This window comes from Salmo trutta, chromosome 9 (genome assembly GCF_901001165.1).
Source record: "Salmo trutta chromosome 9, fSalTru1.1, whole genome shotgun sequence".
Lineage (NCBI taxonomy): Eukaryota > Metazoa > Chordata > Actinopteri > Salmoniformes > Salmonidae > Salmo > Salmo trutta.
This window is the reverse complement of record NC_042965.1, coordinates 10,154,429-10,175,045: the sequence shown is the minus strand read 5'-3', so window position 1 is coordinate 10,175,045 and position 20,617 is coordinate 10,154,429. Positions and strand designations below refer to the sequence as shown.

Below are 20,617 nucleotides of genomic sequence, written 5' to 3'. Positions count from 1 at the left end.
CCAGAGCCATCCAGAACATATCAGACAACATTCCCTGAAAATGAAAACTTCTGAGCCTCTGAGTGCTATTCCTCACCATTTCAACGTCAACGTTTATTAAGCTCTCCGAACGAAATCAACGACTAAATTATTTTCTAAGTACGCCTCAGGCCATTCAGTCATATTCCGAAGTGTAGTAAAAATAAGGACAGGAAGAAAAAAAACGACTGACTCAAAGTAAAACAAGATTGAATATCTTAATGGTTTTGGGTGGAAAAAAAACAGGGATAATACAGAAATCCAATTAAATCAGATGATTGGTACTGTGAGGTACAGTGTTAGAAATAGGCCTGTTTTGTCAGATTGACTGACTCTATATAAAGCTTTGATGATATGATGCTGGTTACCACAGTCTTTTACTGTAACTGGTGTGCAACATTGTTTAACTAGAATAGGATTAGGCCTGTGCCTTGAATCAGATTCTACAGTCATTTTCATTATTCAATAATATTAATATGATTTTCCACATATTACAAATATAATGAAGAGCATACATGATGAACAGCATACTGCTTGTGCATGCAGCATGTGCTTATTTTGATTGTGTGAATTTGTTTGTGTGTGTGTGTGCGTGTGCATGTGCGCGTGCGTGTGTGTGTGAGCTGACTTCATAAAATGCTTCTCAAGGTGACACGGCTTTCCTCCTTTAGGGCTTTCCTTTCGATTCTTTTTGGGATTTAAATTATGATGAAGTAATTTTTCTCCAGAAATTGCCTATGTCACTTGTGGTATATCTCTGCAAATTTCTCAAGTGTATTTTCAATCTCTCTCTCTCTCTCCCTACCCCTCTCTCTATCTCTCTCTCTCTCTACTTTGACACCTTTGTCAATGTCATATCACAGTTCGGTAGATGATTGTGAAGCACGGGGGTAACCCCTTCATTTCAACTCAGAAAGTTCAAGGTGGATAATATCACACAGACACCCATTTATGCGCACAGACACAAATGTTCCCTCACACAGATTTACACGTGCGCACACACACACACACACACACACACACACACACACACACACACATGTTCATAGAGTGAAAATCACCTGCTTGTTTCGGGAGAAAATAAAAGGCAACGTTGTACATGTCGTTTGAGACGAGAGGGGGAATCCTCAGAGACCACTGGCCTAATTTCTTATTTTCAGGAGGAAACTTATCTAATTATATGTAAGTTAACTTCCTGATGGTCGACTCAAGGACAGAGTTGTATGAATGAGTTTTACCCCAAAGAAAAGACTATCACATCTTGTTCTTTCTCTCCAGAACACAATCCAATTTCTTATTCTCTCCTGTTCCTGCTCACACACAATAGTCCTCCCAAAATCCTCTTTAATTGTTTGGTGCATGTGTGTGTGTTTAGGTGGGTGGTTGCTTGTGTGTTGTAATAAGAACTGTATGTGGCACAAATTTCCTGACGGATAGGGAAACAAAGTCCAGGTTCACTGACTTCCTCCTCAGGATGCCAGAATTGGAGGATGTGATGGGTTGGGATAGAAACACACACACACACACACACACTCTGGTCTGAGTGCTTTTCAGTGCTTTCTCCATGCTAAGCCCTTGGGCCTGGCCAGGTCCGTTCCTTCCTCACTCTGCTTAGACCAGCCAGGTCACTTGTGATACAAGTCAGTATTCGACGTCCATCCATGTCTGAAACCAGCCACTAGGAGCAACCGCGAGCGCTGTTACCTTCAAGTAAGTTTGAGTTTTACTAGGGCGATGGGGTCAATAGTTGGGTGTAAACATCTGTTTCTGATGCCAAAGGTTGCATGTTCAAATCCCGACATAGAAAGTTGTTTTTGAGATTTTTGTTTTAAGCCTATCGCAAAACCTTAACCCTTAACTTATGCCTAACCTTAAGATTTCTGAGTTAGTGCCTAAACTTAACCTTAAACACTTTGAAATTTGACGTTTGGAACAACTTTGAAATTTGGGTGAATGTTTAAATCATTTTTAGAGAGCTTGTTGGCTTAGACACCACATGGCATCAGACTTCTTCAATTCAGAATTACACATTTAGTATACCGGCAGTAGTATTTACAAGGAGGATTTTTTATAAGCCTATTAATATTATTTTCATTTTTTTTCTATGGAGGTCTATCTTCCATTACATATCTAGAGGAACCTCCACCAACAGAAGAATGTATGCTCTCTTTTTTTTTTTTTACTTAACTTAATTTTTTCCCTTCTCAAGGAACAATCATTTCAGTTCCATGTCATCAATAGGTTTTGAGAGGTAATCCTGCTTAATGGATCCTTAGTGCTCAGTGGCTCATGCTTGCGCTGCTGTATGCCATTAAGATCACTGCACACAAAGATCATATGAGGACAGGTTTTATTGCCTGAATAAAAAGGAAAAGCTTTTGTATTTTGACACAGCTCACTCTTTTCTTTCTTCCCTTGTCTCTCTCTCTCTCGCTCTCTCCCTCTCTCTCGCTCTGTCTGTCTGTCTGTCTGTCTGTCTGTCTGTCTGTCTGTCTGTCTGTCTGTCTGTCTGTCTGTCTGTCTGTCTGTCTGTCTGTCTGTCTGTCTGTCTGTCTGTCACTCTTCAGGACCATCTCACTTTGACCCGTCTAGGCTTTTGTCACGCTTGCTTTGGTCATTACATCACAATTATGGAGCTGTTGGTACAAGAGAAATGAGAGATGAAGAAAAGGAAGGATGAAAAAAGCAAGGGATGAAATGTAGGTCAGTGGAGATGTGCTCGGGGCGTTCTGTCTCTCTCCCTCCCGCCTTCCATCTCTCTCACTCTCTCTCTCTCTCTCTTCTCCTCGCCAGATCCAACACTCTGACGCCACGAATACAGGGGCTTAGTGGGACCTCTTAGGCTATAGCCTGCATTTAAAAACCAACATATACCCTTGCATGTAAAGGTGCTCACATCTGTGCTCAAAGTATGTCCATCAAGAGCCTAATATTCTCCATGAAATACAAGATGAACTACTGTAGTTGGGTTACTCAGAATGAAAACAAGGCGTGGTGTTAAAATATCAGTAAGGACAGTAATGGTCCCATAAGTGACAAGTTACAGTCTCTGTAATGCATGCTGAAACTGCTACTGTACGTAGGTACAGTGAGGCCAGAGCCGCCAGACATAATAAGAAGTCATGTGGGGTCAGTCTGGGGTCAGGGGTTAGAGCTGGTCAGGCTGGGGTAAGAGTGGCATAATAAGGTCTATGGGACATCTCCATGATGATCACCTCACATGACCTTTAATCACTCTTCATTATACAGGGGCACACATAGAAACGGGGCTTAATTTGAATGAAATCAGTCTGTGTGTGTGTGGGTGGGGCGGGCGGGGGGGCCTCAAGACATTGGGGTAAATGCTGTGCCTTTATTTAGGTTGAAACGTATAGTGGTGGCAGGCCTCGTAGTAGTAGTAGTAGGCTAGTAGTCATTGTAGGTAGAAGAAGAATCAGGGAGGGCCATGTGCATAAGTGGCATAGGCGGTTGCCCAGGGCCCCGGGCCCCAAGGTTTTTTGTTTAGTTTTTTTAACAACTCAGTCGGGTCTCAACTTACTGTTGAGCATTAGATCAGTAAACTACACTAAGTGCAATTTCAGAATGTGGTTGGGCATCAGCAGTTTTCCTCTTGTTATGTCAGTCACAAACCAGGTTCCCATCCAACCCTTTCATGCGAGTAAAGTACTGAGAAAAATGTCACGACAGGCCCGATGGAAACAGAAAATTGACAGTAAACTTTCCAAATGTCGGCAAAACAAAATACGCTAGACAAGGCGGGATCTTTTTGTGTCGGTAAAATGTATTATGCGAGAAATGTCAGTGGAAGCGCTTTTATGTACAAATATTGATATGCTGTACAGTATTAACCATCTTACCGAAGTAAACTTCAAGTCACAATATGTTGTGTGGTCCTCCAACTACGACTAGTCGGGAAAGCATGCGGTTTATTAGGCTACAGACGATATGAATGATGATGAACTTCACAGGGGGGTGAACGTGCACGGTGATGAGTTTGATGCCCCTTTCTAATAAATACCCAGGGTCTTATTCTGGTGACATGATGATCGATGCTTGGCTGCCGTTTGAGATGTAAAAATAGTGTTGCTCTTTTGTCCATAATAATCTCGTCATATAGACTATGTCCACACTTTTACACGCAACTAGTCAATTTGATGGAAACATCTCTGGTAGGAAAATGCGCATATAATTCTTATTTCATGACACTGATTAAACGATGTGTAAATAATGGTCGGCTATGGTCCAGGTGAAGGCCATGTTGAAAAAGTAAGATCCTTCATTTCTGTACTGATCAGACAGGTACATGTTGGCATGCTGACAGTTTCAGGAGTACTTGAGGCCTGGTTATTTTGAGTACTCTACTACCATTTGAGTTACATTCCGTTATCCCCAGTTTATGTTTCCTGTTTTTTAATTGTCCTTGTTTGTTATTTTGTTTTGTACATGTTTCCGCACATAGTGGATAGTTTGCCAGCGTGTGCACTGTAAATACACGCCCTCACCCTGGAAATATGCACTGGGAAATACTTTATGTGCAGTAGAGAAGAAACATTAGACATGTGGAATATCATTTGAGCCTGTATCCTCTCAGTGACACATAAGCATTTAAACAGCTAAATTTGACTGATAAACATTTCGTATTTCAATATATATATTGCAGGTATTCAATATTTTTTTCTGTGGTTCTCTTTTACTGTTCAATCCACAGCCATTACAGTGGTTAACATCCAATATATTAAATATTTACCAGCGAGAGTGTTGAACTGTGTAACCAATAAACTATTTAGATTCAACCGTTTTCAAATCCCAATTCTGAAGGATTTCAAAATGTGCTAGTCTAACTGATGTAGCCTAATCTAAGTGTGAGAGGTTAAGGCCTGCCTATACATTACAAAACCATTCCTTTGACTGTAAACTGTCTGTGAAATGAAAGGAACGTGTGATTTTGACCCTTTTCCATAGTCAACTATAAAGATTATTGATGATGTAGGTTTACACCGCCTGAACTCAAACGCTCCTCTTTAGTCTATAAAATGTTGTATAAATGTGGTTGTTAGATAGTTGGATGATGTGTTATTGTAGGCTAACTAACTGTTTGTAAATACCATATGAGGGAGGACGATATAACGAAAGTATCCTCACTGTTATGAAGGTCCGTGCTGGATTAGGGCCTACAGTACGTTATGGGCTACTGCACTGGCTCATTATTGGGGACGTCGAGAGTGGGAGGAGCAGAAAGTGCTAGTCCAATCCCTGCTCCTCTAAACCTCTCCAGCGCTCTCCCCTCCGCCGGGGGAAACAGTGAAAACCTCCGCTAGATGTTCAGGCGCAGATGTCATGTGAAAAGCCGCATGCTCGCTGAGCGGACGACTCAAACCGTCTGACCACCTCTCCACACCCCACGGCCCGCTCTCTGCTCCGCTCTGCCCAGCGCGTCAACAAGCACGAGCCTGTTCTGGTCTGGAATGCTTTTGCGCAGAAACAACACTCCCCGAATGAACGTGGACGACGGCAAACATTAACATTGTTTGTTTTTTGTTTTTTTGCCCGAGGATTTTGCTTTTTTAAAGTATTTATGTTTGTTTCTTCATGACTGCTGCATTCGGAAGCGAGTCGCACAAACACCACCATGCGAGGTAAGGATCCGACCGCTTTTGACAGCTCATTTAAATAGCGGACGCATCTACCCACTCACATCACTGGTATTCCCCACATCCATTCCGTACTGTAGTTCTGTTGTGTGTGCGCTGTGTGAACTTTACTAGGGAAGTTTTTTTTTCTCCCAACTTGCTCATACCTCAATCACTATTAGCCCCAGCTTGAGGATACAATTGCCATTTAGTCTCACTATTTAGCATGTGTGTGTGTGTGTGTGCGTGTGTGTGCGCGCGTGTGTGTTGTTCTCCATGTATGGCCCATTAAACACCTTGTATAAGTGAGTTAACGTTCCAGTGTTGGAGTTAACTCAACACTATCTAGTTTGGAGGAGCGTCAAGACTTCAGATGCTCTGGCTGAATAGAGTGTCTGAATGGAGATGATCTTCACGAAGGACATCATTTGCTATTGCCGTAAATTATTCCCGTAAACTATTGCCACTGACGATTTAAAGCGGCAATCCGCAGTTGAAACAATAACAAAGCCGTTCCCACCCCCGTTTCTGTGAAAAGCTGAGAGATGGCGCTGGAGAAATGTACATGGTTTAGTAGAGCGCATGACATGTTGGAACACAGAAACTCCTAGCTTGGCCCCATAGCACCATGGGCTGCAGGACACACAGCCTATACATGTTTGCTCTCTGAAAAAAAAATGTAAAGACCATTTTTTTCTTTAAAGGGCAAGCTGCAGGTGCAGCATCCATTTTTGGACTTAGAAATGATATGTACCCATTGATTCTTGAAGAATATGAGTTAGACATGCCTCATGAGCTGAGTTCAACTGTCGTAACCCATCAGAACCCCAAATATAAGCTTGTTTCCCATGTATAGGCTGTGTCCTGCAGACCTCGGTGGTGATATAGGGCCCAGCAATGAGGTTCTGTGTTGGAGTGCGCTCTACTAACCCATATCCGTCAGTCAAGCGTGGCACCGCTCCGTAAACATCGAAATGCAACATGAGTTCCCCCCACACACACACACTCACACACATACACACACATACACACACACACACACACACACACACACACACACACACACACACACACACGAAAGAGGGAGAGAGAGAGGGAAATGTCCCCATGTCCACGAGACGGAAGTTCAATCCACAGCTCTCTCACTCTTTTCCCCTCGTTCTCCCCTTACAATCATGTGCATTGGATCCAAGGCCTTTAATGCAGAATAGTAGGCCTGTTTTACAATTTACTCCTACAAATTATGTCAGACTAACAAAACATCGTGGCAATGCTGTTCTGTCCAATCATTGAAAATGAACATTTCCGTGATGACCAATAGTTGTCAAATTGCGCAGGTCTAGTGTTATTCATTTGCATGATCACTGGCCTATAGGCTACCTTGTGACTTGTAAAATAATAAGCCTACAGGAAATATTACGATAGTGTAAAAGTATAAATAAAGTAACCAGTTTGTTCAATGGAAGACAGGTGATAGCCTCACTTAGAGGTAGTCTATAACGACTGTTTCTCCGGCTGCATTGTCATTCCTTCGTTGTAGGTCTATAGACCTGTGACAAATGATACAACAACGCCATTGTGTTGATATTAATAAAGTGTAGTTAGACTAAACTGTACTGAATTATGGGCAATTTAACGTTAAACATAGATTATCAATGGCGAGTTTAATTTGAGTTTGTCATCATTAAAGATACAACATGCCCCGTACAGAAATGAATCTTTAAAAATAAATAACATTCAAATAATTATTATTATGATTCTAAGCCCATTGTTGAAGTTATAAGACAATATTTAGACTAATTAATTACTATTTTTTCAAAGTGCAACAATATTTCTGTGATATTAATGAATAGTATCTTCCTATTTTTACATGAATATTATCGTGTCCAATTCTATTGCTATTTGACTTTGAAAATCAAGCGCGTCATTCAACATTAGATGGATTAAAATACACCTTTGTTGGCCTCTGCGATGATCAACTAGAGCAATTTAGCAGGCCTTCTCTTATAACCCTGGAGAAAAAAGAGGACGAGAACTTTTAGGAGGACAAATCTCTCTCTCTCTTTCTTTCTCTCTCTCTCTCTCTCTCTCTCTCTCTCTCTCTCTCTCTCTCTCTCTCTCTCAAATGACTTAACTATTCTCTCCCCGCCCACCTTGCAATAACTGTAGCCTACACTCACACTTTATTGGGCCTTGCGACCACTCTCGTGCATGGGCTTCTTGGGGGGATGCCGAAATCTCCGGCTTTATAGCTGTGGTGGGTAGAAGAGGGCCCGAAGCGTCTCTCTCTGTCCCCCTGTCTTTCTCTCTCCGTCTATCCTGCTGAACGCCCCAAAGGGTTTGTCAGATAGAATTAAATCAGTGTGCGCCACGCGGCCCCTCTCCCAACCTTCGCAGCCTGTGGAGTCTGCACTGCTCACAGAGAAATGCAATCACGTCCACAAGGTTATGAAAAATAGAGCCCCCCTCATATGCCTTGTTTAATTATCATTTAGCAATTGTTAAACCTCCTGTCCCGGCTGCCCGACCGACGGTGATGTAGCCTATACTAGAATGATAATCAAAACCAACCAAGGGAGGGGGAAAATGCTGTGGTGAAAAAGAGAAAAGTTTATTACCAGATTATTCTCATGTGTGTGTTCGTCTTATACTGTTCAATTTCCGTTATGACAAGCAGTTATCCAATGACAGGAAGGAAACGTTCTGAAAATAGTTATAACCTGAGGCAACGAAACACATACCAAAAGAACGCGCTCAGGGTCAAATGATTTTTACGTGCTCTTGATTAATTGTTGCTATTTTAATTTGGCTGATTCGATTCCATTACCTCGTCTTTAGGATTTAATAGTTGGGGTCCGAGCATTTTGTTTCCCAAGTTCAACCTCCCCATACATTTTAATTTGCCAATTAAATCATTTAAAGCCATTTTGTTGAGAGGGCTATAAGCCTATCGTTAATAGTTGGTTTATTCAAGTTCTGTAATCATTCTAATCATTTACCCCCCTTTTTTTTATTTCGAAAATTGTCCTTTGGAATTGAATACTTTTCTTTTTGCATCTTTTCCTAAGGTTTCAAACCTCAAAAAAATCATACTTGCAGATGGGTTCATTTCTTTCGGTTTGATTATGTTTGGCCAGGGGGCTTCTGGAACCACGTGTACCTTTCCACCTACACTTACTGTACACTCCCACCCTCATCCACAGTGACCCACAAAATACACCTGCAGTATAATACTATGAAGCCACCACACATACGCACATCACATGCAAACACACATGATCACACACATGCTCACAGATATGCATACATGCATAAGCCTAACACAGGTGACCAAACACACAATGTAATAATATGTATATGTATGTATGTGTGTACATGCACAAATGCATACCAACAGACACACACACAGACACACAATGACACACTACTGCAATGCAATGCCATTTTCACACAGGCTAACCCTCCCATAGTTCAGTCCAGAGCAGGAGGGGGATGAGTTAGGGGTTGGGTATGGTCTATGTGATCCTCTCTGTGAGTGAAAGGTGTCAATCACAATCTCCCACACAGAGAGAGAGAAAGTGGGGTGACAAAGGGGGTGTGGTGGGTAGATGTGAGACGGCAACACACTCCATAATCTACAGACGGCACCACAGAAGGCCCCACACGCCACACGCCATCATCTCTCTCACTCTCTCACTCGGTCTCTCTCTCTCTACATCTTCCTCTTCTCTCTCTCCCTCTCTCTTTCTCTCACTCTCTCACTCGGTCTCTCTCTCTCTACATCTTCCTCTTCTCTCTCTCCCTCTCTCTTTCTCTCACTCTCTCACTCGGTCTCTCTCTCTCTACATCTTCCTCTTCTCTCTCTCCCTCTCTCTTTCTCTCACTCTCTCACTCGGTCTCTCTCTCTCTACATCTTCCTCTTCTCTCTCTCCCTCTCTCTTTCTCTCACTCTCTCACTCGGTCTCTCTCTCTCTACATCTTCCTCTTCTCTCTCTCTCTATCTCACTCTCTCTCTTTCGTGTGTGCACACACACACACACACAAATACACACAAACACATACACCCACTCTGTTCTCAACTCTGGCCTGTAAAACACAAATAGCCACAATGCCATGCATGAGGTCCCAATGCCAATAGAATTTCAGGCATCCTGCATCTGCATTGATCAGCCAATCCCGCCGTTATCACGGGATCGATGCTTCCCGAAGGTCCACGGAAGCAATCCACAGCATAATCTATACTGTGGTGCGTAGTTTAATTTACATCATCTACTCCACATCATTTATATCACATTACACGATCTATCTCATCTCCTCATCAACATTACCCACAGCTTCAACAGTATTCTCTATACTGTCATAATTAGGAACATACAACTTTATTTCACTGGGTAGCATTCATTGTGGGGAAGGAGCAAGCAACACCTTAGTTGGTGGGAGGAAACAGTATAGAGGAAAATGTACTCATCGTGTGTGTGTGTGTGTGTGTGTGTGTGTGTGTGTGTGTGTGTGTGTGTGTGTGTGTGTGTGTGTGTGTGTGTGTGTGTGTGTGTGTGTGTGTGTGTGTTACTGACTAATGGCCCAGTGTTATGTAACTGGGGGAAAGATTACTCAAAGCCTGGGCCAGGAGAGCTAATCCTCCACACTGAGGCGTTGCACCATTACACACACACACACACACACACACACACACACACACACACACACACACACACACACACACACACACACACACACACACACACACACACACACACACACACACACACTGCACCCAATTCATCCACGTATGACTACAGTATGTATAGCCTCTCTCTCTATCTGTAACTGTGTTCCTCGATCCCCTCTGTGTCTTGGTCAGTGGTGGAAAAGTATTCAACTGACATACTTGAGTAAAAGTAAAGCAAAGATACCTTAATAGAAAATGACTCAAGTAAAAGTGAAAGTAACCCAGTAAAATACTACTTGAGTAAAATTCTCAAAGTTTCTGGTTTTAAATATACTTAAATACAGTGGTGGAAAAAGTTCTCAAGTGTCATACTTGAGTAAAAGTACAAAGTAATAGCTATTCATCAAATTCCTTATATTATGCAAAGCAGACGGCCCGATTTTTCCTTTATGGACAGTCAGGGGCACACTCCAACACTCAGACATATTTTACAAACACAGTATTTGTGTTTAGTGAGTCCACCAATCAGAGGCAGTAGGGATGACAACATGTTATATTGATGGTGCATGAATTGGACCATAATGCTTTTGGGTGTCAGGGAAAATGTATGGGAGTAAAAAGTACATATTTTCTTTTGGAATGTAGTGGAGCAAAAGCTGTCAAAAATAGAAATAGTAAAGTATAGATAGTCCAAAAAAATGACTTAAGTAGTACTTCAAAGACATTTTACTTAGTTACTGTACACCACTGCTTTTGCTCTAACCCTGTGTCCCTGTCTCTCCTCACTCTGCTCTTCCATCACTTGTGCTCTCAACTCAAATTAAGACTAGCTAATGTGTGTGTGTGTGTGTGTGTGTCTGCCTGCTGTTGCATGTTTGATTTATCAGTGTGTTTGAGATAATGTGGTTAACGGCAGCCTGTAGACCGTGCTTCTCTATCAGTGTGTGGTCCCAGTGGTTCTGAGCGTGAGGGTGGCATCCAAGCGCGCTTACTTAGCGACTGCTCCGTGTTGATTTTATTCCTCAGTGTCTGAGGGATTGTATGCGATTTCCCGCTGAGAGGGATGGAATATGTTCAGTCAGTGGGGTGTGTGTGTGAGAAAGAGAGAGAGTGTGCGTGTGCTTGAATAGCAGTACATTGTGAGCTGGAGCTAGCAGTACATTGCATTTAGTTTATATTGGCTGTGAGGGATCTCTTGCTATCACCCCAGTGCTGCCTGACCCTGAGTTAAAGAAGCAGCCTTTCTCTCTTTAGTATGTCCTTGTTAAATACACTGGAAGTATCTCTCAATTATGCAGTGTATCCATACGCTGGCTTGTGGTGGTAGCAGAGGCAACCTGTTAGTATGGTGGAGTGTGATGTGGTGCACTATGGGTTTGAACTTTGACCTCATCAGCTCACTTTTGTTCAGTAGTGACTAGACATGTCTATTGTGGGTGGTAGTCATGATGTCAATCACGTGGATACAAGAACAGGCAAGGAAGAAAGAGAGATGGGAGACAGAGATGGGAGAGGGAGCGAGAGATGGGAGAGGGAGAGAGAGATGGGAGAGAGCGATGGGAGAGAGAGATGGGAGAGGGAGAGAGAGATGGGAGAGAGCGATGGGAGAGAGAGATGGGAGAGGGAAAGAGAGAAGGGAGAAAGGAAAAAGATAATGAAAGAGGGAGAGAGAGAGACTTAAGAGTTATGTAATGGTACAATCAGATCGTGTGAGCGGTTAATTCAGTTTTCTGGATGTGTGCAATTCACCATCTGTGTGTGTGTGCGTCTATGCGGTGTCTTACTTAACAATTCAACAATGACAGCTAATAAACAGCTAATAAGCAGTTAATACAATTTCTTGGACACAGTGTGAAGTCAGGCAGAACCCTTAGCTGTACTTTCTAGAGTCATTACAGTAGCCTCCACCATTCTCACATGTTTTATTGTTAATGGAAAATAAAGCCCGAATATATCTTGATTAGATAAGTATCCAACCCCCTGAGTCAGTACATGTTAGAATCACCTTTGGCAGTGATTACAGCTGTGATTATTTCTGGGTAAGTCTCTAAGAGCTTTGCACACTTGGATTGTACAATATTTGCCCATTATTCTTTAGGTCTATCAAGATGGTTGTTGATCATTGCTAGACAGCCATTTTCATGTCTTGCCATAGATTCTCAAGACGATTTAAGTCAAAACTGTAACTAGGCCACTCAGTAACATTCAATGTCATCTTACCACTGTATAATTGACCTTGTGTTTTAGGTAATTGTCCTGCTGAAAGGTAATTTGTCTCCCAGTGACTGTTGGAAAGCAGACTGAACAAGGTTTTCCTCTAGGATCTTGTCTGTGCTTAGCTCTATTACATTTATTTTTATCCTAAAAAACTCCCTAGTTGTTGCCGATGACAAGCATACCCATAACATGTTGCTGCCACCACCATGCTTGAAAATATGAAGAGTGGTACTCAGTGATGTGTTTGCCCCAAACATAAGACTTTCTATTCAGTATTTTACAGATAATTGTATTTGTGGAGTACAGAGACGCAGTAGTCATTTAAAAATCATGTTAAACACTATTATTGCACCCAGAGTGAGTCCATGCAACTTATTATGTGACTTGTTAAGCACATTTTTACTCCTGAACTTATTTAGGCTTGACATAACAACAGGGTTGAATACTTATTGACTCAATACATTTCAGCTTTCTATTTGTAATTCATTTGTAAACATTTATAAAAACATAATTCCAATTTGACATTATAGTGTATTGTGACACAAAATCGCAATTTAATAAATGTTTAAATTCAGGCTGTAACACAACAAAATGCGGAAAAAGTCAAGGGATGTGAATACTTTCTGAACGCACCGTAGTGTTGCGTTATGTCCCTGTTACATTCCAGACTTTACTATGTCCTGGGAGGAATCTAGGTGTAATTTCTGTGCACTTAATAGCGTCCTATAGAAGGTGACCATAACTACCATGGATGCAACTCATTTTTAGTTACCTAAAGCTCTTTTCTGAAGACTATTTTATATTATGCATTTAGCATGTATTCTACAACTCAAATAGATGCTATAAAAATGTATTGCCCACCATCGTATTCCATAGAAGGAAATTTGTGGTAGCATACTTATAGCACTTACTGTGTCAACTATACGGATGAGCTTGTAATAGGGGTTAGCGTTTTGTGAGTGGCAAAGATTAGCCTGTGTTAGCGTCAGTAGCTAATCTCATGGAGGAGATTCTCCAGGGTATCATCAGTTCTATTTCTCTCTTGTGAGCTGCACTTCATCTTGAACCTCAGTAGCAGATCTGCTGGTACTGACCTGCTGGTACCTCCCAAAATTATAAACCCTGCCCATCTGGTACTCCAGACAGGCTAAAGCAAACGCTCAAAGTATTTGAAAGATTTCAAATAGTATTTTAACCCAGGTCTTCTCTAACAGTGCTCTGAATAGTGTCCTTATAAAAAAGTCATATTTCATTATAGCCTCTTTGTTTTAAGCAGTGCCTTCATATTCATTTTCATAAAATACTGATATTGTATGTCTGTGAGAGAGAGAGAGGGAAAGAGAGTGCAGGTGAAGCGAACACTTTGATTGTCTTTGTGATCAATTTGGCTCTTTGCGAAAGATGCCCCTGGGGCCACTTTGGGGAAAACCTTGTTAGACTGAGTTAAATTGTGGCCTGAGGCGAGCTATTAGCGTCCATCCCTGAGAGACACACACACACACACACCCACACACACACACACACACACACACTCACACACACACACACACACACACACACACACACACACATTCTCTCTCACACACATTCTCTCTCTCACACACACACATTCTCTCTCTCTCACACACACACACACACACACACACATTCTCTCTCTCTCTCTTTCTCTCTCTCTCTCCCTCTCTCTCTCTGTCACACACACACACACACACACACACACACACACACACACACACACACACACACACACACACACACACACACACACACACACACACACACACACACACACACACACACACACACACACACACACACACACACACACACACACACACACACACACACACACACACACACACACACACAAGGCAAGTGGCAAGTGTTGTAGTTTGGTTCCCCTTGTAGTTTGGTCCACATATTTGTGTATGCCCACTAATTTGTCTGTGGATTACGGTAACACTTATTTTATTATAAGTGATATGTTTAGCCTCCATTCCTTTGGGTCTATGTGATTCGCTAGTGTCCTCCAACCAAGATGTGGTAGAATCTGCAGGTTTTTAATGCTATAGCTCTCTTGTTTTCGCTCTCTTTCTCCCTATTACTCCTACCCTCTACCCTCCCCCTCTCTCACACACACACACGAACACACAACACACACACACACACACACACACAATGTCATCTACAATTAGGATTAAGACCATAGGAAGAACAGTGTGAGGTTAAGGGAGGGTTAAGGAGCAGGCAGAATTGGCGGGATGCTAGGATGACAGTGTGTGTGTCCATGCCTCCATGTGCTCCGGGCGTTTACTTATTTTTATACACTCCAGCAAATACATGATTTGGATCATTCTTATCATTATCTCTGTACACAGTGTGTAGGCTACCCCCTGCTCTCAGAGTAGAGGGGGAGAGACCAGGTGCTGTGGTCACACAAATCATCCTTGGACTTGTTCCTTCCAGTCCGATGCACTACCCCCCACCCCTCTCTCTCTCAGGCCTGAAAGAAAGGTCAGAGGTCAAGCCCGGAGAGGCCTTGACAAGTCAGAGGATGGTGTTGGGAAGGAGATGGCACAGTGTACTTGAGAGGTAGACCTGAGGGGGCAGGGGGTGGGAGGGACGGGTTGTGGGCGATGGGATTGGGTCTACCCTGTGGAGTATTTCCCACGCCTCCTTTGCATGCCTCCCCATCTCAGGGCCACTCACTAGGAACCCCACAATGTGTTGTGTGGGCTTCACTTCTAGTGGGCGGGGGGGGGGGGGTGGAGGCGTGCAAGGGAGACGTGGGAAATACTCCGCAGGGTGGAGAAAAATACCGTACACTTGTGCACGCAGTTGTAGTTAAAACAGGACGTATCAACGCTGCATAAACACTATACAAACACTGTCATGTGCATACGTATGAGTGCATTTGTACATGTGTATACATATGTACACTTTTGTGCATGTGTGAATCGATGCGTTGAATGTCAGCCAGTGGCCCCCTTCTGTTCCCTCTCTGGGGTGTACAATCGGAACACAGAGCTGGATTCCATGAGCCCAGCGCAGCTGATCCCAGACCTGCCCCATGAGCAATTACCCACAAAGCATTGCAGCCTTGCGGCAAACTGGACGAGCCTGTGCCCTCTTACACATAAGGGAGTGGAGGAGGGCAAGGGGGGAGTAACTAACATCCTTGATGCATCATGGCTACTGTCAACTGGACAAATACATGTTTGCCCCACAACACAGGCAGGCATCAGGGGAGGGAAGGGGGACGGGGGATAGGTCCCTGCTTGCCTGCCCTGCGTTATTCTTCACTCCAGCAGACTGTACGGAGCCCATGGAGATAGTGCCAACCATACAGACAGGTCTGAGTAATTACCTACAATACCCGGCTGCTGCCATGATGCCAGAGCCATCCAAGTGGGTCAATGTAGCCGTTGCTGACCCTAGTGAAAACACAGGTGCAAGGGTCCGGGAGTGTGTGTGTGTGTGTGTGTGTGTGTGTGTGTGTGTGTGTGTGTGTGTGTGTGTGTGTGTGTGTGTGTGTGTGTGTAGCAACAACGCAAGTAGCTACATAATCCCTATTGTTGCTACTCCACGGTCCCATCCCATGCAACAGCATGCTGAACATAGTACAGCCCCGGGTGTGTCTTTGTAGCTCGTCCCCTCTAGTTAATAGATGAAACATGCATGTCCAATCTGCCCCTTCTGTTCACACTTACACAAATAGCCCCTACGCCTGTTGAAATACAGCAACACCTAGTGGTAGAAAGATCACCCCAGAGTTTATTGCTGTTCTAATAAGGGCTGGTATTGCGCTTGGTATTTCTGGGGGGGGGGTTTTTTGGGGGGGGGGGGTAGATCAGCTAGATAGAATTGGAGTCTATCAAATACCATTACTTGCATCATTTCTAATCCCCTTTTTATATATGATTTATTATGCCCCTACTCCCCTCTTTCCTAGTTGAAGGACTTGGTGGAAAACATTACAATTCAATATATAATGTTTATTTCCTAATCATACTGGATTCCAAGTTTATCAACCAATCACTCTAATCTTAATTCCAACACTCAGATTTCCACAGGCTAACCCATCTTTCCGAGTCAACTACCATTTTACTATTTCCCTTTGCAAACATCCTTCTAATTTACTGTGGTGTCTTACGAGGTTCTGAACCTCTCTATTTGTGCCATTTCTACCGTGATTGCCCTAAAAAAGTTATTGTTTACCTAAGATTATAATCATATTTTCCATTGATTGATAGTGGTTTTTCAGATCTCCTAACAGTACTGTTTGTAGGTCCATCTGAACACAGACATTATGACTTAACAAACACTCCTGAACCTGACTCCAAAAGTGAGCCACCGAAGGACAGAACCAAAAGAGATGATCTATTTATTATGTTTCCTCGAGTCTGAACAGGGCTGACTGTTCATTGCCATATATATTGAGCATGCTCTTTGTGGCGAGAATTACTTACTTAGGCCCATCGCTCCTTTGGGAACATAGGGCATCGACGCAGTGGTGTTAAGTAGTACTTGAAAGTATTTTTACTTGGAGTCATTTTTTGTACTTTACTTTTTCTATTTTTGACAACTTACTTTTACTCCACTACATTCCTAAAGAATATAATGTACTTTTTACTCCATACATTTTCCTTGACACCCAAAAGTACTCGTTACATTTTAAATGATTAGCAGGACAGGAAAATGGTCCAATGCATGCACTTATCAAGAGAACATCCCTGGTCATCCCAACTGCCTCTGATCTGGCGGACTCACTAAACACAAACGCTTTGTTTGTAAAATTATGTCTTTGTGTTGGAATGTGCCTGTCTATACGTAAATAAAAGAAACAAGAAGAAAGTCGTGCCGTCTGTTTTGCTTAATATAAGGAATTTGAAATGATTTATTTTGATACAACATATATAGATTACATTTACTTTTGATACTTAAGTAAATTTAAAACCACATAATCAAGAAATATTTTAATGAGTGACTCTCACTTTTACTTGAGTAATTTTCTATTAAAGTAACTTTACTTTTACTCAAGTATGACAATTGGGTACATTTTCCACCACTGCATTGACGACTCCTCTCCATCACACTCTGTTCTAGGCAGTGTTCTCAGGCTCGTTCCACCCCATGCTGGTTTTCCTTGCATCTGCCTCAAGCTCCTGCCTCCAAGTGTTTCTCGGGAGCCCTCTTTTTCTTTTCCCATGTGGGTTCCAGGATAGAGTTTACCTGGTGATGTTGGAGGGGGGCTTTCAAAGGGTGTGGCCGAATCATCCCCATCTTCTCCTCTGGATCTCCTCTTCCACCGATACATGATTGGTGGGCTCCCACAGGTCAATGTTACTGACTCTGTCCATCCATCTGTTGTTAAGGATACGTGGCAGGCACTTGTTTATGAAGATTGTTGTTATTGTGACTTTAGTTGTCCTCCGTCTTTCCGAACCATACAGCAGCACTGACTTAACATTGCTGTTGAAAAAACGGATTCTTTTTTTTTATATTCTTGGAGCTCCAGATGATTCTTAGGGAGACGAAGGTTATTCTTGCCTTTACGTCCTCCTCAGTTAGGGATACCTGGTCAGTTGCACAAGTGAATGCATTCAACCGAAATGTGTCTTCCGCGTTTAAATCAAACCCCTCTGTATCAGAGATGTGCATGGGGCCGCCTTAATCGACGTCATCGGCACCCGGGGAGCAGTGGTTGTTGGAGGTTAACTGCCTTGCTCAAGGGCAGAACAGCAGATTCTTTCACCTTGCCGTTTCAGGGATTCAAACCAGCGACCTTTCGGTTGCTGGCCCAACGCTCATAAACGCTATGCTACCTGCCATGCCTTGTTTGATGATAATGCTGCCCAGGTAGGTGAAGGAGCTGACATCCTCCAGTGGTTCTTTGAGGGTGATTGGACATTTGGATTTGTTATTTTATTTAACCTTTATTTAACTAGACAGGTCAGTTAAGAACAAATTATTATTTACATTGAAGACCTACCAAAAGGCAAAAGGCCTCCTGCAGGGACGGGGGCCTGGGATTAAAATAAACAAATAAATACAATATAAATATAGGACAAAACACACATCACAACAAGAGAGACAACACAACACTAGATAAAGAGACCTAAGACAACAACATAGCAAGGCAGCAACACATGACAACAGAACATGGTAGCAACACAACATGACAACAACATGGTAGCAACACAACATGGTAGCAGCACAAAACATGGAACAAACATTCTTGGGCACAGACAACAGCACAAAGGGAAATAAGGTAGAGACAACAATACATCACACAAAGCAGCCATAACTGTCTGTAAGAGTGTCCATGATTGAGTCTTTGAATGAAGAGATTGAGATAAAACTGTCCAGTTTGTCACGTTCGTGTGTATAGATGGACCAAGGCGCAGCGTGAGTAGCGTTCCACATCTTTATTATAAAGTGAAACTTAGCAAAATACAAAACAAACAATAAATGAATAAACAAACTGTGACTACAGAGATGCTACATGCACTAACTCAAAACAATATCCCATAAAACACAAGTGGGAAAAACAGCTACTTAAATATGATCCCCAATTAGAGACAACAAATGCCAGCTGCCTCTATTTGGGAATCACACACAATCACCAACATAGACAAATAAACCTAGAACCACACATAGAAATAATAAGCTAGACTAACCCCCCAGTCACGCCCTGACCTACTCTACCATAGAAAATAAGGACTCTATGGTCAGGACGTGACAGTTTGAGTGTTTGTTGCAGCTTGTTTCAGTCGCTAGCTGCTTCAAACTGAAGCAGCTAGCAACTGTGTGCTTTGGGGACCTTTAGCAGAATGTGACTGTCAGAATGGGTGTTGTATGTGGAGGATGACGGCTGCAGTAGATATCTCAGATAGGGGGGAGTGAGGCCTAAGAGGGTTTTATAAATAAGCATCAACCAGTGGGTCTTGCGATGGGTATACAGAGATGACCAGTTTACAGAGGAGTATAGAGTGCAGTGATGTGTCATATAAGGAGCATTGGTGGCAAATCTGATGGCCAAATGGTAAAGAACATCTAGCCGCTCTAGAGCACCCTTACCTGCCGATCTATAAATTATGTCTCCGTAATCTAGCATGGGTAGAATGGTCATCTGAATCAGGGTTAGTTTGGCAGCTGGGGTGAAAGAGGAGCGATTACGATAGAGGAAACCAAACCACATGACCTTTGTTTTGGAGGTGTTCAGAACAAGGTTAAGGGTAGAGAAAGCTTGTTGGACAATAAGAAAGCTTTGTTGTAGAGCATTTAACACAAAATCCGGGGAGGGGCCAGCTGAGTATAAGACTCTATTACCTACATATAAATGGATGAGTGAGCTTCCTACTGTCTGAGCTATGTTGTCGATGTAAATTGAGGAGAGCGTGGGGCCTAGGATCAAGCCATGGGGTACTCCCTTGGTGACAGGCAGTGGCTGAGACAGCAGATTTTCTGACTTTATAAACTGCACTCTTTGAGAGAGATAGTTAGCAAACCAGGCCAAAGACCCCTCAGAGACACCAATACTCCTTACCCGGCCCAGAAGAATGGAATGGTCTACCGTATCAAAAGCTTTGGCCAAGTCAATAAAAATAGCAGCACAATATTGCTTAGAATCAAGGGCAATGGTGACATCATTGAGGACAGTTAAGGTTGCAGTAACACATCCATAACCTGAGCGGAAACCAGATTGCATACCCAAAAGAATACTATAGACATCCAGAAAGCCAGTCAGTTGATTATTGACAAGTTTTTCCAACACTTTTGATAAACAGGGCAAAATAGAAATAGGCCTATAACAGTTAGGATCAGCTTGATCTCCCCCTTTAAATAAAGGATGAACCGTGGCTGCCTTCCAAGCAATGTGAACTTCCCCAAAAAGGAGAGAGACTTGGCGATGACAGGGGCAACAACCTTAAAGAAGAAAGGGTCTAAACCACCTGACCCAGATGGATTTTTGGGGTCAAGTTTAAGGAGATCCTTTAGCACCTTGGACTCAGTGACTGCCTGCAGGGAGAAACTTTGTAGTGGGGCAGGGGGAAAAGAGGGAGAAGCATCAGGGATAGTC

At 42.8% G+C, this 20,617-nt stretch overlaps 1 protein-coding gene across 1 annotated transcript in view; it reads left to right on the top strand.

The window, feature by feature from the left end:
* Positions 1-5,291: 5,291 nt before the first annotated feature.
* rorb (RAR-related orphan receptor B) overlaps positions 5,292-20,617 on the top strand; it is a 32,725-nt gene continuing 17,399 nt past the window's right edge. The window contains exon 1 of the mRNA XM_029762338.1: positions 5,292-5,654. Within this exon, the coding sequence (XP_029618198.1) occupies positions 5,648-5,654 (7 nt within the window). The 5' untranslated portion in view covers positions 5,292-5,647. The remainder of the gene's footprint in view (positions 5,655-20,617) is intronic.